Raw genomic sequence first — 17,259 nt, 5'->3', positions numbered from 1 at the left:
CCATGGATACTGTAGCTCACCTGTCCTTGCCCGTCAGGTAATCTCATTCATCCATTGCTTGCGTTATGTCCCAAGCACATGATTTCTTTCCTTTCTGTCTTTCCTTTTATGAACTCTACTTCTGATGACTTTGGCATTACCTTTGGAATTTGGGGAGACTAATAGTGGGAAGAGTGTTGCCGAGTTGTCCCAATGCTAAATGCTGTACTGGTCCATATACAGGAGTAGGTGTTCAAGAAACACCATCGGTGAATGAGTGTGTGGGCTCATGTGAAGTGATGAATGACTAGGACACCAAAACACAGATAGGAGGCAAACAGTCCGAGCAGTTTACACACGAAGAGACACCGCCACGAGAGAAACAGGAGTGAAATATCCAGACTTCTTAGATTTTAAAGTCAAACAAAATTAGCAGTATCACCATTTTTGCTAAAAAAATAAACTGTAGAGAAAAGGACAACTCACTGTTGGCAAAATTGATAGCAACTACTATCTTCAGAGGCTTTGCAGTATGCGAAGTGCTTTATGTAATTTGGTCCTTGTATTAACCACAGGGGGCATATTATGATCATCATCATTATCTCCATTTTATCATCATTGTTACTGTTCTATCCATCTTACAGATTCTGACCTGACTTGTTTTCAGGATGCCCAGCTTCCATCTTCTTTTAGCCCACGGGTCATTAAGAAAATTAATAACATATATCACGAGTCAGAAAGATGTTAATGCTGTTTAACCCAATAATAACTCTTCTGGGATGTCAGCCTAAGGAAAAGTCTAAAAGTAGAAGATGTCCTTTGCAGTGTTGTTTATAATGATGAGAAATTGCAAGCAATCAAAACTATCCAGATGTAGGAAAATGGCAGTGCAAGTTATCTACATTAAATCTGTAAGATGTTATATGTCTGAAATTATTTGAAGGTTTTGGAACAACATGGGGAAATGGCTGGGAAGTCATAATACAGAAGTGTTGTAGAATATTACATCTTTTCTGTTGTCACAATTAAGAAAAATATATGCGTATGTTCAATAATGAGTTGATCTATTAGATGGGATTTTGGTAGACTTCTGTTTTACATGATTTGTGTATCTGCATAACCTTGCAAAGTAAGTTTCAGTAACTTAGAGAACAAAACATGCTCCCATTTTTTCCCCATGACATCATCATTAGAGCAGGGAGAAATCAGAATAGAATGAGCTATCTCTACAGTTTAGGAAAAATAACCATGAACTGTCTAGTTCCAGGAGTTTCAATTCTGGGCGTGGCCGCAGTGTTGCATTTAGTGTAATCACCTGTGTCATTACCACTAGGTCTGGACTCTGTACATTCTTTTTTTCTCTGGTAAGCATACTGCAGAAAACATATAACCAAAAAAAAAAAAAAAAAGCATAGCATTCTGAGAAACACAAGATTCCTATCTCAATAGTAGATATGTTGAATTGCACGCGTTTACAAAACAAGTATTACATAATGTTACATCTTTAAGAAAAGCTACTGAAGATGTCCTTGGAAAAAAAATCCTCTTAGCCTGAAATCCTGGTTGCCAAAAGGAGGGCAGATTTCCAATGCAAATAGTGAGGCGAATGGGCCCTCCTCACAGGCACTTAAATCATTCGTATCTCACTTTTTATGGTAGTGTTGTGAATTATATTATTTTTGGCTTTATAATTAGAGGACGGAACAGATGGCGAAGGCCTAGTTTGAAGTGATGTGGCCATTAGAAGAGCCTCGGTCGTTCAGTCCTGCTTCCAGCAGACCTGGTTTTCCCACCCGCGCTCGGAATGGGGCATGGTGTGGCTGTAGGTTTGCACAGTAGCCTTGAACTCTGAGTTTTTATAACATTTGAAGCCACATAGGAATGAAAAAGGGCCTATAAGAGCAATCGCTGTTTCAGAGGGTGAGGCCTTCGAGGGGAAGAGTGAGTTCCTATCAATCCTATTTCTGTAATTATGATTTTTTTAAAAAATTACGAAGTCCCACAATGGACGTAAATGTCTCTTTCACACTAACGTGCTCATAGAATCTTCTTTGGGTTTTCTCCTCCACTCTCAGTGTACAAAGAACTTCATTATCACCATCCCCAAGCGATTCTGCCCTTTCCCAGGCTGTTTCACCAGTAAGTCAAATGCCAAGTATTGTTTTCCTAGTTGAAGCCTTGGTAGGGTCAAGTCTCATTATTGAAGGCAGACCAAAGTCAGGATGTGCAGTGAGCAGAATTCTGTATTAAGAAAAAAAACAAAAATTGTTGATGAATCTCTATTTAAATGCTATGAAAAGCCTTATTTTAGGGTATATTTTTAAAAATCAGAATAGGCTGTTTTTAATGTAATAAGCCTATAGCTTAAAAGAGGACTTCTCCCTTCGATGTCATTTGGAGGATGAAAACATTCCTGTTCAATAGAAAACCAGCATCTTTTTCATGCTCGTGTGAGATCAGGCAGCTATAAATGCCATATTCGCTTTGAAATGCAAATGGTTTAAAGAAAAATAGCATATGGTGGAGGTAAGTACCTTTTCAAATCAACTCTTACACTTCAGGGATGTAAAAGCAAAGCTAAAATTATTCTTTGGGAAGAATCTGGCGCTTTGGACGCCTGGAAGCTTGCGCTAATCAGCCGGCCCAGTGGGCACACGCATCTCCATATCAAGGAACTGGCGTGGGGCTCCCTGGATTAGCATCCTAATGCGGCGGCCCCTGCTCGGCAAGGCCGGCAGCCGGCTGATAGTAGAGGGGGTCTTTGAGGACACACTCTCCTGTGTTCAGAATGGGCCCGGAAGTCGGCCACGTATGTCATCATAACGCAGATACTGTTTGGGACAAAACAATACTGAGACAATAGCAAATGGGTCCCTTTGGGCCTCGCTCCCCCTGGGCGCCAGCATGCCGCACCTCGCCGGGCCGGGCCGCTCGCTCTGTGGGACGCAACACCGGTGAAGCCGTCTCCTTGCTCCTTGGTGACTTGTTCTCATACTTCCTGATCTGACCTCTGCATTCACACGCCATTCAAATGAGTTTGGGGGGGTTGGGGGGTAAATTTTATTGATTAACATACACTTACAAAATCCTAAGTTCCAGCTAAGTGTACGGGTGACCAGCACGTAAGTCAAGTCGCAGCACGTGGCCGGCAGCCCAGGAAGCCCCCGGCCCCATCGCATCACTCTTCGCATCTGCCCCTACACACACACGAGAGTGAGCATCGTCTCATTTCCCGCTCCGTAGATGGGCTTTGCCTGTTGCGTCTGACCCCTCGTACGGTTGTGTGGGACCAGGACAGGCGGAGCCCTCGTGTGTGTCTCCTTCGGATCCGCGTGCTGTCTGTGGTGTCTGTCCTGTTGTGGCCCACGTCAGAGGCCATTCATTCTTACCGGTGTGGCTCTACTGTGAGGTACCCATGGTGGGTGGATGGACGTTTCAGCCGTTCTCAATAATTCTGCCATGAACATTCTTGTACATGTGTTCTGGTGGGTTGTTTCTGCATGTCTGTGTGATTTTTTTGTCCTTTTTTTATTTTTACTTTTCTTATTACAGTATAGTTGCTGTACAATATTATATAAGTTACAGGTGTACAATATAGTCACAATTCCTAAAGGTTATACTCCATTTAGAGTTGCTGTAAAATATTGGCTGTATTCCCTGTGTTGTGCAGTATATCCTTGTAGCTTATTTTATACCTAATAGTTTGTACCACTTACTCCCCTCTCCCCTCTCCACAGGCAGGCACAGCCCTGTAACAGCTACTTCGTTCTCTGTATCTGTGTGTCTGCTTCTTTTTTTGTTGTATTCACTAATTTGTTGTATATTTTAGATCCCACATTAAGTGATATCATATAGCATTTGTCTTTCTCTGTCTGACTTATTTCACTTAGCATAGTGATCTCCAAGTCCATCCATGTTGCTGCAAATGGCAAAATGTGATTCTTTTGTATGGCTGAGTAATATTCCTCTGTGTGTGTGTGTGTGTGTGTGTGTGTGTGTGTGTGTGTGTGTGTGTGTACACCACATCTTCTTTATCCATTCATCTGTTTATGTTGGTGTGATTTTAATCCAGAGGGATAGTGTTAGGTAGTGTCGCCTCCTTCCATATTATTATTTACAGAGATGGGCCCATTCCAAAGTCTAAAATAAATCTGCAGAGTTCCATGAAGTTTCTCCTGAAGCTTCCAGCAGGCACGCTATCCTGCCTCTTTGACCTTCTCACGGCTCTTGTGTTCCTTGCCCTGCGTTTTGGCCACTTGTGGGCTTGTCTGAGACCTTCTCCTGGACCAGACGGTGGCTGGTCCAGGGACTGTCTTCTTCATTGTGCCCAGCACAGCAGGGGTTCCATGCAGTGAGACAAGGAAAGGTAGTAGTAGGTCGGTGTTAGAACTGGTGGCCGGGACTGTGCAGGGTCCGATTTTACCCTCCCTGCAAGTTCAGCCAGCCTGCCTGTTTCCTGGATGGTGAGACCCCTGGGTCAGGACAGATGACAGCTCGTTACTCACAGCAGTAGCAGTGGCTAGAGTCTCAGCAGTGTCGTGCACCAGTTCTCTCGGGGCCAGGTGACACCAGCATACACAGTGCATCATATTGCAGGAGAGGAACCCCAAGCTTAGGAAACCCCAGTCTTGTATAATGGGGTACAGGCACGCCTGCCCAGCCTTTGCCCTGGAACATGACGTTATCATCCCGACAGCACACAAATCCGCCCTCCTCTGGAGGAAGACGGTCTCTCCATCAGCCAAGTCTGTTCACTGCACAGACATTCCTGAAAAGACCATCAGAACAAGAAGTTGCCACCCCCTTGTGCCATGCCATGAGGGACCCGTGGACCTGTCTACCAGCGGGAGGGGGTCTCCTGGGAGAGCTCAGGCCCAGGGAGGGTGGAAGACGGGGATATGAGGGGAGAGAAGGGAAGGAAAGATGAAAAGTGCCCTTCCCACCCACAGGCAGGCACAGCCCTGGTGCGCATCTCGGGGAGGTGAGCATCCCCCCCGCCTCCTGTTAAGGCCTTGTGTCTGCTCGGAGCTCGGTGAGCTAGAACCAGTTGTTAGACCTGCCCCCTGTGCTCCAGGGGAGGGGACGTCCCAGTCTGGCTTGTGGAATCTCCTCTCTCTGGAGAAACACAGACGTGCCTGAAAGACAGCAAGTTCCAGCCCTCTTCTGAGTCCCCCTGTTGGAGAGACCCCAGCCTCTTGTCTTGTTTTCTTGAAATTCTGTAGCAAACAGATAACGGTTTAGGTGGTCAGCTGCCTGGGAGAGGAAGCAGTCTTTCTCCCCTGGGCATCACCAGGGCCCTGGTCGGGCAGGGCTCCTCTCATACCGTGTGCCCCTGCGGTGATTAGCTAATCAACACGGCAGCCGCCCCGCCCAGAGCAAGGTGTTTCTGTGGATCGTTGTGGGCCATTTGGGCTTTAGATCCCCAGCTCTTCTCTTGATCACCGGGCGCCGAGGCCTCTGCCTCACTTCGGGCTGACCCTGACGCCCTTAGAACAGTGTTTAGGCATCACTTGATCGCAGGTGGTCTTGATTTTAAGACCCTTCGCTCTCAGGGAATCAGATAAGTCACAAGTGAGAACTCCAGATCCACAGCCTTAATTAATAACTTATTAATGTGAAATGAGTCGCCATTCGATGAGAGAGGTCACCCTTGAGTACTCTGAGAGGAGAGAAGGTGATTTGAAACTTAGCATCTCCTCATATGCTTAGAGGTGTTTTCAAAAGTGGTGAACACTCCCTGAGTGCTAACATGTAGGGCAGAAGCAGGGACAGGTCAGTATTACTTGACCAGTTAGGTTCATTCGGGAACAGAAATGAACTTATGCACTAGCCTCTGTTGGGTGTGTGTGTGCGTGCATGCATTTGAAAATAAGCATCAGAAATTATGACATAAAATACTATCATTAGATTTTAACTCTGTACAGTTACTAAAGATATTCATGAAACAGTTGGAGGGTAGTTGGTTGCTTTGACTGAAGGATTTACTCAAAGTAGAAAGGCCTCAAAATATGACCACTGGCCCAAGACTGCTCATGCTTGGGCCAAGATGTGTCACGAGCCACGCTAAGCCAGCAAGGCTACTTTCACAGTGTCGTGACCAAGCCTACGGACCCCTGGTTTGCTTCAGAGTTGGAACGTGTGTCTTTATGCATTCACATTTACAGGCAAGCACCTGTTTGTGGAACTCCAAAGTATATATATTTAGGGCAGAAACGATATTTCTTACCCTTCACAATTTTTTTTGTTTCCTTACGTCACAATTAGTTGATCTTTTATTATTTGATTTTCAGAAACATTTTAACTGAAATTAAAGCGAATGGGCATGTATAAAAAAGAGATTTACTCTCTTGAGAGAAAATGAGACATGTTTTCCTTCTGAAATGAGAATCGGCCTCTGTATATTTTTGGAAGATTTTGTAACTCGTGGTCACCAAAGATCAGGAACTAGGCAGGCAGGTAATTGAGTGAATTTGGGGGGGGTAGGAGAGCTGGTGTGGGCCCTGGCTTCTTGCCGTGTAGATTCAGACACAACCCAGACAGATTCAAGGCATGGAGTCAACTGACTGTTTCTGAGCATAAACATAGGCCCATGGCTGCCACATATTCTTATTTTTCAAACAATGCCAGAAACCACAGATTTTTAGATGCACACTCCCAAATTTAATTCTACTTATAAAAGAAATCATTTCCCCCTAAGCAAAAACACATCTATGAGCTCAACCCCGACGCCAGGCCCCAAGATTATGGATCTGTTTTAAAGTTTTACTTCTATAACCACGTGTCCATGGACACACATTCATTCGGTCAAAATTCAGTCATGGTGTTGTGGTGTCTCTGTTTAGTCTGACAATTGGGAATTGGGTGTGGTTGGGATAAGAAGACCCTCGCCAGCTGGAAGGCCCTCAGGGTGGGCTTTCGGAATGATTCCATGCAGCTGTTTTGGGTTTCGTACGGATTCTGCAATCAGACACCAGGACCACACAGCCTTGACAGGAGTTCCTTTACCCCAGAGATCTCAGTTTGGTTCCTTGGGGGCCCCCTCAGGAGCTACACCCCAGAGTGGATCCACCAGCAGCTTAATGTGCTGAAAATTCCATTCGACAAACAGCTGGAAGTTTAAAAACCAGATTGTATGGTCAGCATCACATAGTTTTTCATTAGCTTGTACATTTTAAGGAATCTACTCCTTCCCTGGTAGACGTTTAGCCTTCAGATGAAGAACTTGTCATCCTAAGACTACCTCTTTATCCAGTGTCTCTGTTGGAATGTTTCCTGCGTCCCTGACCCAGAGCTCAGATGGACTTGGCTGTCCTGAGCACCTGTGGCTACTTATTCCTGGACTTTGGCACCAAGTGGTCAGTGCTGGACGCACTAAGATAATCCTCTCCACCTTTTGACTGGAGTATGTCAGGAGGGTCTGGGGCTGGTCGTCCTCGGAGCCACACCCCAGACAGAGCGAACAAGGGAAGGGGCACTGCTGGACTCATCTGCCCAAAGGCGGATGGATGGTGAATTTATTTTTGGTTTTTCAGGTGTTTTGCCTTGTGTGCCTACAGGTGGTAATGAAATGAGGTTTTGTGGACAAATCCCACCCTTGATAACGACTTGTCAGGGGTACAGATGAGCGCTGAAGGGAGGAAGGAATGATCCCCCTGACGTGCGCACCAAACAGTAGGTGTCCCCGTGGGAGCACGGGCTCAGGGGGCCCAGCTCAGAGTGGGGTCGCAGCCCACATGCAGCTTCTCATTGTACTTTTTCTCCTATTCTCTTTCCATCACTTCCTTTTCCTTCCACCCACCATAAAAATGTTAGCTTTTTTTTTAAAATAAAGCTCTTTTTTTATACAATCAGTTTGTATCTATTTATTTATTTATTTACTTATTTTTGGCTGCATTGGGTCTCTGTTGCTGCGCGTGGGCTTTCTCTAGTTGCGGCGAGCAGGGGCTACTCTTCGTTGCAGTACGTGTGCTTCTCATTGTGGTGGCTTCTCTTGTTGCAGAGCACGGGCTCTAGACGCACAGGCTCAGTAGTTGTGGCACGTGGGCTCAGTAGTTGTGGCACGCGGGCTCAGTAGTTGTGGCACGTGGGCTCAGTAGTTGTGGCACGCGGGCTCAGTAGTTGTGGCATGTGGGCTCAGCAGTTGTGGCATGCGGGCTCAGTAGTTGTGGCACGTGGGCTCAGTAGTTGTGGCTCACGGGCTCTAGGCGCACAGGCTCAGTAGTTGTGGTGCACAGGCTTAGTCTCTCTGCGGCATGTGGGATCTTCCCGGGCCAGGGCTTGAACCCCTGTCCCCTGCATTGGCAGGTGGATTCTTAACCCCTGTGCCACCAGGGAAGTCCCTTAATGTTAGCGTTTTTATGAATTCACATGGTGAAAGTGGAAGGGGCCTCAGAGCCTCAGGAGGAGTTGTGAACCCCTCTTAAATGGTGGGCGTGTGGGACCAGAGTCCACAGGGAAGGGAAGGCAGAGGCCCACACCCTCCTGCTTGGAAGGGTTTCTTTGCAAAGGGACAGAGGTGTGGGCAGAGAGAAGCCGGGAGGTAGTACAGGCACCAGGGCTGGCAGAGTGGCACCAGGACCACCACGGACCCGAAGGGAAAGGAGGGTGGGGGTGGCCCAGGCGAGCCTCCAGTGAAGGGACAGCTAGCCCAGGGCGCTCGCTCAGGGAGGGGGGCCAGGGGTGCACATCCCCACTTCACACTCCTGTGCCTCCCCCTCGTTCAGCCCAGCTGGGAGCCGGAGGTAACCCAACAGGTGCCCTCCTCAGAAGGGAGCAGGGCATAGAAGGTGTGGGGAGAAGGTGGTGGCAGGCGCGGGTGTCAGCACAGGGTCAGGAGGAGACCCGGCCATGCTACCCGACAGGTACGCCTGGTCAGCTGCTGGGCATATGCCGTCCGGCTGTTCCAGTGCCCTATTGTACAGGGATCTGGCCGAGGAGAAGCGCACCCCGAAGACAGCTCCAGGGCGCCCTAAATGATGGATGACACGTGGAGAAAACCCGGACGAGCGTGTGGTGTGTCCCTTAGCGCTGCCTCTCTGAGGCTTGGCTACTCTGTACCTGTGAGATGCTACGCACCTGGCCCTGCTACCCAGGCTGCTGAGGACCGGTGCTGGAGCGGGCGCCAGCTCTGGCTGACGCCGCCATTCAGGATGCATGAGTTTCCACGTTTTTAGGGCTCGGACAGGTCCTAAAATCAGAACATCAGAGTTGGGAGGGAGACGGGAAACTGGCTCAAGACCCTCTGCAGCTCAGCTGAGGAGCCAGGGCGGGTGCCCTTCCCGGGAGCATCTTCGATCTCAGGGGTCCGCGGCAGGGAAGAGCTTTCGTTGTAGTTTTTGTTTCGTGTCCATGGTTATTTTCTGGTTTAAGTGTTTGGTTTTTAAATCAATCAGAGCTCTCCTGCAGGCCCACTCATATTTTTACGTGTGCACATGTCACCTGGGGCTCTCATTAAAAAGCAGGGGCGGGCTTCCCTGGTGGCGCAGTGGTTGAGAGTCCGCCTGCCGATGCAGGGGACGCGGGTTCGTGCCCCGGTCCGGGAAGATCCCACATGCCGCGGAGCGGCTGGGCCCGTGAGCCGTGGCCGCTGAGCCTGCGCGTCCGGAGCCTGTGCTCCGCAGCGGGAGAGGCCACAACAGTGAGAGGCCTGTGTACCGCCAAAAAAAAATAAAAATAAAAGCAGGGGCGGGGGTGAGGCCAGGGAGCCTGCCTTTCGAAGACGCTCCCAGGCGGTGCAGCTGCTTCTGCTATGAGGCCCGCACTTGGGAAGATACATGGGCTCCCATTCTTCCTTTCTTAGGTGGTACTTTTGGCTTTTTTTCTGGAATCCGGTAAACCTGCCTAGGAATACTTACTTTTACGACATTCAAAATGTACCCAGTTCCCACAACAGCGTAAAATCGGCATCATTTTTTAAGGTAGAAATATATTTTTCAAAGCAAAATCCTTCCTGTTCGTTAACCGCTTGTTTGTCCTATTTGCTCACGTTTGTGTTTCATTGATGGTTTTGTCACTTCCGGATGCTCTGTGCGATTACAGTGAGGACCTTGTTCGTGGTGGAGCCCTGGTTCCTACCTCTGGCTGCTCACCAGAATCACCGAAGTCCCTTTGAAAATGCGTATCCCCTCAAGCTCTATCCCCCGACCTCCTGAATCGAAATTTGAATTTCTTGAAGCCTCTATTTTTAAAAAGCTCCACGGGTAATTCTGGTAATTGGTCTGTGTATTTAAAATCTTGTGCTATGAAAACCTTCTGTGAAAACAATTTTGAACTTAATTGGTTTTAAACTAAAACAATGGGAGGAACGTTTAAGGAAAGAAACCTAATACCTTTGAAGATCTGCCTACAGATCTAACAAACGAACTGACTGGCAGCAAGGTGTGATTGGCTGAGCTTTGGAGAAAGGCACTTAATTATGTTTTTGCGTCTAAAATTGGGGTGACCAGATAGATGATAATTCATTTTGATGTTGAGCAACTGATTCAAATCATTACGTGTACGATGGAACCATTTTCCTTCGCAGTCTGTGTGCGTGCTGTGAAGTTGCTAAGGTTACTTTTCCTCTGCGTGGTCTTCTCAAGGTTAAGAGTAAACTTACCTGGTTTAAGAGTCTGCGTTTCCAGCGATGTCGCATCTGGCAACTTCCATTTGTGTTGATCATAAAGTATAGCTTCCCCGCGAAAGTAATCCTCTGGCATCAGACAGTTGACCCCCGACTGGTGATCATTTCATTTCCATTGATGTGTGGATGCAGCAGGGCTCCTCAGTGCCCGGCTCGCTGGCCTGCCAGGAATATCGCTTTTCCCAAAAGTGGGTCTTTTGTCTTCACCGCTACTCCGTCTAGAGATGGCGGCGGTGGTGGTGTGCATCTTTGTCTTGGACTGTGGTGGGTGTAGCCATCGGAAGCATCGGGTTCCTTTGTCAAGCACCATAAGACCTGCTTCACCCTATTTTCCTCTGGAACATGGTTTCATGTGATGCTTCCACTTGCCCTGTATCGGGACGCCGGCTGCTCTCGGTGTCAGGTCCACGGTGTGCAGGCGTGTAAGCCCCTAGACTAACTCGTGCCGGTTCGGGTGTGCAGTGCGCGCTGGTGTTCACCTGACTTGTTTATTCCTAGGGAATGTCACTAGTGCGCCTGGGTCTCAGATGGCGAGCGGCGTCAGCCTGGGCTCCTTCAACAGCCGACCGGACGGCATGCAGCAACGGTCCTACTCTGTCTCCAGTGCCGACCAGTGGAGCGAGGCTACGGTCATTGCAAACTCAGCCATCAGCAGTGGTAAGAGAGGGCACAGCCCCACGGACCTGCGGCCACCTCGCGGTCCTCGGTTGTAAGCCAGGGGCTGGACGTGACGCCCCGAGCTCTCCGAGCTCCGCTCTGAGGGCGGCCACCCTGTCGACGATGCCTGGCCCGCCTTCCGCCCGTGGAGCACTTTATCCTCGATCGGCTGTCTCACCCACAGCATCTCGTGACCTTCTTTGGTGCAGGGAGCAGTAGATGTTCGTCCCCACTTGACAGATTTGGAAACTGAGACCGCAGGCAGGGCTGAGACCCGACTGCAGGTGGTATGCCCCTGACCACACTTCCCTACATGAGGTGGCCTACACTTTCCATCATTAGTGTGCCTTTTATGTGGTTAGGCTTTGCGGTGTTTTTGCATCAAAGGAAAACACGTAATTCATTCTCCTTATCCGTTTTCCAAGATTCCTGGTATATCATCTAAGTTTTGGAGAGTCTTCCCTCTTGCCTTTTTTTTTTTTTTTTTAAAAGTGTGGGCGGCTTCTAGGGAAACAGATGTGCACGCTGGAAACTATCTTGACAAATGTGTGAGTGCGTGAACTATGCAGCGTTGAGGCTGCACTTTACCACAACATGCTCTGCCTGTGGCATTTTGTCTATGACCTGTTCACCGGTATTTAAAGGAATTCCCACAGTAGTGTGTCATCTCTCAGACAGGGTTTTAGAGGAATATTAGCATAATTTGTCCTAATTAAAAGATTCAGCATCAGGTCTTCCCTGTAGACCCAGAGCTGCTGCAGCAGGACGTGTGCTTTGGATAAACATCATCTTATTTCTAGTTACTCCATGCTCCTCCATCAGACACCGCCGAGCAGAGGCCTTAAAGAAAAGGCATCTCCAAACCAAGGAGGAGGAGTGAGGTCTCGAAAGGCAGCTCCAGCTGGTGCCACAGCGGCGCGGGCCTGGGGCGCACGGACGGCATTGCCCTGTGCCCAGCACGCTCCCGGCTCCTTCCTCAGACAAAACAGGATGCTTCGGTAGAGGACGAACGTCTGTCTCCAGCCTCTTCAGGGACTGGGCTTTCCACCTTTCGTCTGAAATCATGACAGCACCTTAAGACGCTCAATGAAGAGGCTAAAGTCATTATAAATGAACCGCGTACAGTTTATTCCCTTGTAACGCGACAGCTGTGTGTTCATAGTCGTCAGGTGCCCCGGCAGGCCTGGTGCGGGCCTCCTCAGCAGACACGTCCGTGCTCCAGGCAGAGGCCCCCGACCTGCCGAGCAGGTGGCCTTGACAGGCGGCCTTACCTCTGCAAGCCTCTGTGTTCTAATCTTAAATGGGTGTGTCCTTCTCTCCCTTGCGTGGTCAGTAGGTATGTAGGGCAGTGTCCATCTGTGGCTTCTGTCACTGAGCATCTGCTGTGGTTGCCATGGTTACTTTTTTTAGGGGGGCAAGCAGTTCACATGCTTAATTGCATTATCAAATACTTGGAAATGCAGCCGTTTTTCGACGAGCATTACCCTTACTGTCTGAGTGGGTTCATTCCGGCACCCTCTGAGAAGGTGCGCTCCCACGTTTGAGGGGGGCAGGAGTCATCAGCTGGCTCTTCCCGGCCTGGTGCACACGCTGCTTTGCCCGGCAGCACCCTTTCTAAAGCTTTCCTCTTATGAGTGAGAACTGCTGAGTCACCACCACACCTGATGAGGGCGGCGGTCTCTAGGTTCTGTTCCTTATGCGCCGTAGGAGTTATATTTGGGGAGGGGATTGAAGAACAAGTTCCTAAGCAAGATCCTCACCCCAAGTCTTTGCCTCCCCCCACACTCAGAATATTCCTCCAGAAAAAGCATTGGAAGCAGCCTATTAACCTAAAACCCACACTTGACAGATATTCCATTCGCATAATTATCTCTTTGATAAAGACTCCGTAGCTAACTTCCCCTGTACCCGAGAGCTCTTTGCATCTGGTCATGTGTGTATGCCAGGGCACCTCCACACCGTCACATCAGGGACTCCGTGAGTGCCAAACCCTTGACTTGCTGAGAAGCCTCTTCCCACGGAAGGTGATCGTATTGGTCCGTACGGGCATATTTATAAAGTACCTGTATGACTGAGGTTGCCTACGGGTGAACGCTGTTTTTAAATTTACAAATCGATTTCTCACATGCCAACGCCCCGGGTGTCCGTTGTTCTATCACATTGTGTGTTTGTGAAAGACTAGACTAGCTAGGCTTCCTGATGCCCCAGAGCTTGAACCGTGAACACAGGAGATGAGAAGCCAGTCTGTGCCCTGGCACGAGCCTACTGCGGGATGTGAGTGGAGAAAGCCCGGGGTGAAAGTGTGCAGGTAGTTTAAGGATGGAGAGAGTTAATCAAGGAAAACTTCCCAAAGAGACTGAAACTTGAGCAGCGTTTCAAGAACCAGATGGATTGTGTGTGTGCAAAACCACAGGAGGAAGTTGTTCTAAACATGAAGGCAGTTTGGACAGAGACTTGAAGAGGAGGAAAGGGCAACATGGAACAGTCGAGGGGCCACAAGGAAGTGCAAGGTATTAGTTGGGATACAGGAAAATGAGGACAGAGAGGAAGAAGAGAGATGAGTATTAACGGGTCAGAATCGCACAATCAATTAGCATCTTATTTTAAGGCTTACAGCGATTTTAAATAGCAAAGATCCAGAGAGAAAACGGAATGTTGTACAGAAGTAAGATTCCTATAGTTTCTCAGGCATCTTCCTTGATGCCTGTATTTTCGAAGGATGGCTGGTATGTCACACCCAAGATATGATTGAAAAGAGAAACAGTAGTAATGATAACGAGAGCTAATATTTATTGAGGGCATTTGATCCCCGTGGAGTGGATACTGCTCTTAGCTCCATTTTCCAGGTGGGGAGACTCTGGTACAGAAGGGTTCAGTACTGCTTGTCCAGAGTCACGTCCTGGTAAGGCTGGGATGTGAACCCAGGTGGCCTGATTCTAGGCCTTAGAGTCTACGTCAGCACTTCTCAAGATATGCTTCCCAGACCTGTGGCGGCAGCATCCCCTGGGAACTGGTTAGAAATGCAGATTCGTAAGTCCCATCCCAGACCCACTGAATCTGAAACTCAGGGGTGGGGCCCAGCAAACCCTCCACAGAATGATGCTGCACGCTGAAGTTTGAGAACCATTGCTCGAAATCCTTGCTTCTGAGTGTGGTCCACAGACTGACTGGTATCTGACAGCCCCTGGGAGTTGCCTAGAAATGCAGAGTCCCAGGCTCCAGCAGGACTTCCTGGGTCAGAGTGCACGTCGTCAAGAATCCTGGGCCGTTCGGGTCCACCTGCATGTGCAGTAGCCCTGTCTGCCTGCGGCCAGAGTAACGTCCTGGCTTCCCTCCCGTTAGTACCATCCTTCCAGACGCCGAGCAGTTGTTAGTAAAATCAGGGCACAGGATCTGACAGCTGACTTCAAGAAAACACATTTATGAATGGATTTCAAGACCTCAACTTGGGCATCCACGTTCCCTGCCATGCTTGGAAAATAATCACAAAAGAAACAAACAATGATTAAGAGCTCTCTGTCATGCTTTTTCTCTTTACGTCGCAGTGAAATACAAACTCCACCCTCTTTTTTTTCTTTTAATCATTTCCTCTCCCTCACCCCAGTCTCTGGTTTGGATGTCAGGGTCATAAAAAAGCTTACACTGCGCTAGCGGCAGGGACAGGGAGAAGTAAGCAGCTTTTGAATCCAAATGACCATGTGTTGGTGAATATGCCTTCCCATTGTCCCACATTTTTATTGTACATGATAATACATGACGTTGGGGTTCCATTTTTCCCTGCCCCCTTGTCCACACTAAATTAAGACTTTGGCTCCAGAGAACTCTGTAAAGTCTTCCCCTTTAGACGCACAGGTACCCCGGGGGTTTCTGTCTTTTAAGCAGCTGTGAGCAACTCCTAATTAGATAGATGACTTTGTGGTGTGTGAAACTACAAAACAGGAGGTTCTGGTTAAATTAAGGGGGGAAGAAAGAAGAATCCATTCTGTGAAATGCAGTGCCCCACTGCTTTATGACTATTACTGCTGTAAGGTTTTACATTTAAGTACCTGAGGTTTAAAATTAGATGTCTAATATAATTTGGCGTTGCTAACGTGAGACCCGCATCTGCCCTTAGAGGAAATGCAGACAGCTCAGCTCAGGGTTTCAGATTGCTGTCTGCCGGCTTGCAGCACAGAGGCTTGGGTCCCACTCCAGCTAAGCACCACAGGCTGCTCAGCGTAATTTTTTAAATGCAGAAACATATTCATCTTGAGCTTCTGCGTTGAAAAAGGCTGTTCCAGTAGTACATGAAAAATTAATTTTTTTACATTTTTCCTCACTCTCCTAAGTGTTTGACAGAAGTAATTTTTGCAGCAAGAGAGAATAAAAACTGGTGGCTGTAAATTCCTGTCCTGGAACCTCTTGTGTAGATTCGTTATGGACCCAGAATTGATCTACATGTCAGACCCTGTTGTGATTTCAACTGTTTATCACGGTAATGGCAGGAGTGAGCCTGTGAACACCAACTTATAATCCTGGGTGAAAGAAATTGGTGTTTGCAGTCAATGAAGGGGCAGCTCAGCTTTATTGATAGATTCAGAACAATTATCTCTGCAACAACTATTGGCTGAGAATTCTCTGCAATTTCATTGGGAGCCTGTGATTTTTTTTTTTTTTTGATTAAGCATTTCTCTATAGGTAATTTTCTCTAGAAGTGCTAGCCAAGAGTTAGTATGACTGTGGGTGGCAGGGGACCCCCGGGGGGGTCATTTGTAGTATACTTAGTTGTCATATCTTGCTCCGAGGCAAAATGCATTTTCAGGTGCATCCCACCTGTGCTGAGGGCCCGAGCCAATGCCGTGAACCCTGTGCATCCGTCTGCGAGGGGTCCTGCATGTCTCGGCAAGCCTGGCAGCCTGCCACACCATCTCCTGCCACTGCCAGCTGTGGGCCGAGGGTCTCAGTGGTGGCCGTTGCCGTGGCAGCCAAACTCCCCGCCCCTCTTGACTGTCAGGTTGTTCTGATGGCTCCACCCCATCTCTGATTGCTTCATTCCAAGAGTTAATCTTCTGCCACCCTGGCTGCCCATCACCGGCAGTACTGCACTGCTTCAGATGACTCTTGAACATTTCACTTCCACCTGCCTCCACCAGGCCACCGTCCAGCCTTGTCAGCCCCAAGTATAAAAACCATACCCATTTTTCACTCCTCCACGTGGAAGGTGTGTGTGTGCCCATTTCCTTCTAACCATCTAACCACACATCTTCCCACCAGAATCTGTGGTTATTAGACAGCCAATCTTGAATCTGAAGCGCTTGCATTTTTGCTAACTTTTAAATATTTTTTGTCATCATGGACATTTTTTACAAGGCTTGTTTTAATGGTAGAAGTTAGAAACACAGGTTTCAGCTCTTGTCGTTGTGTCCTGCACTTCCTTTGGTTTCTCCTTTCTCATAGAGCCAGCCCCAGGAGGGGCAGGCAGCCCTGCATTTGAGATTACAGAGAGCATGCCGTAACTTTGCGTTCTGGGAAGGTTTACTGTCAGTTCATTAATTTTAATTTTTACAGCTTGAGCACTTTTTTTTTCTCTTCTTGGATTCTATGCTAACAATTTTATCATGTGACCAGCAGGTGGCGGTAGTGTGACACTACAGCTCACTTTTTTTTTTCCTTTTTAATTCAAGTATAGTTGATTTACAATATTGTGTTAGTTTCAGGTGTACAGCAGAGTGATTCAGTTATACATATGTATCTATTCTTTTTTGGATTGTTTTCCATTATAGGTTATTACGAGATACTGAATGTCGTTTCCTGTGCTATACAGTAGGCCCTTGTTGGCTACCTATTTTATGTACAGTAGTATGTATCTATTAATCCCAAATTCCTAATTTATACCCCCTGTTTCCCCTTTGGTAACCATAAGTTTGTTTCCTATGTCTGTGAGTCTGTCTGTTTTCTAAATAAATTAAGCCATAGCATTTTTGTGGATTCCACCTGTAAGTTATATCATACGATATTTGTCT

General features: G+C 47.9%; 1 protein-coding gene across 9 annotated transcripts in view; it reads left to right on the top strand.

Moving 5' to 3' along the window:
* Positions 1 to 17,259, top strand: part of AGAP1 (ArfGAP with GTPase domain, ankyrin repeat and PH domain 1) — a 555,073-nt gene that overhangs the window by 388,034 nt on the left and 149,780 nt on the right. For 6 of the 9 annotated variants that reach the window (XM_060151780.1, XM_060151779.1, XM_060151777.1 and 3 more), the window contains one exon: positions 11,099 to 11,257. The exons of the other annotated variants lie outside the window; for them this stretch is intronic. In XM_060151780.1, the coding sequence (XP_060007763.1) occupies positions 11,099 to 11,257 (159 nt within the window). The remainder of the gene's footprint in view (positions 1 to 11,098; positions 11,258 to 17,259) is intronic. 9 annotated transcript variants of the gene reach the window in all.

This window comes from Lagenorhynchus albirostris, chromosome 6 (assembly GCF_949774975.1).
Source record: "Lagenorhynchus albirostris chromosome 6, mLagAlb1.1, whole genome shotgun sequence".
In the NCBI taxonomy this organism is placed as follows: Eukaryota; Metazoa; Chordata; class Mammalia; order Artiodactyla; family Delphinidae; genus Lagenorhynchus; species Lagenorhynchus albirostris.
The sequence above is the reverse complement of the archived record's forward strand: the minus strand, read 5'-3'. Positions and strand labels throughout refer to the sequence as shown.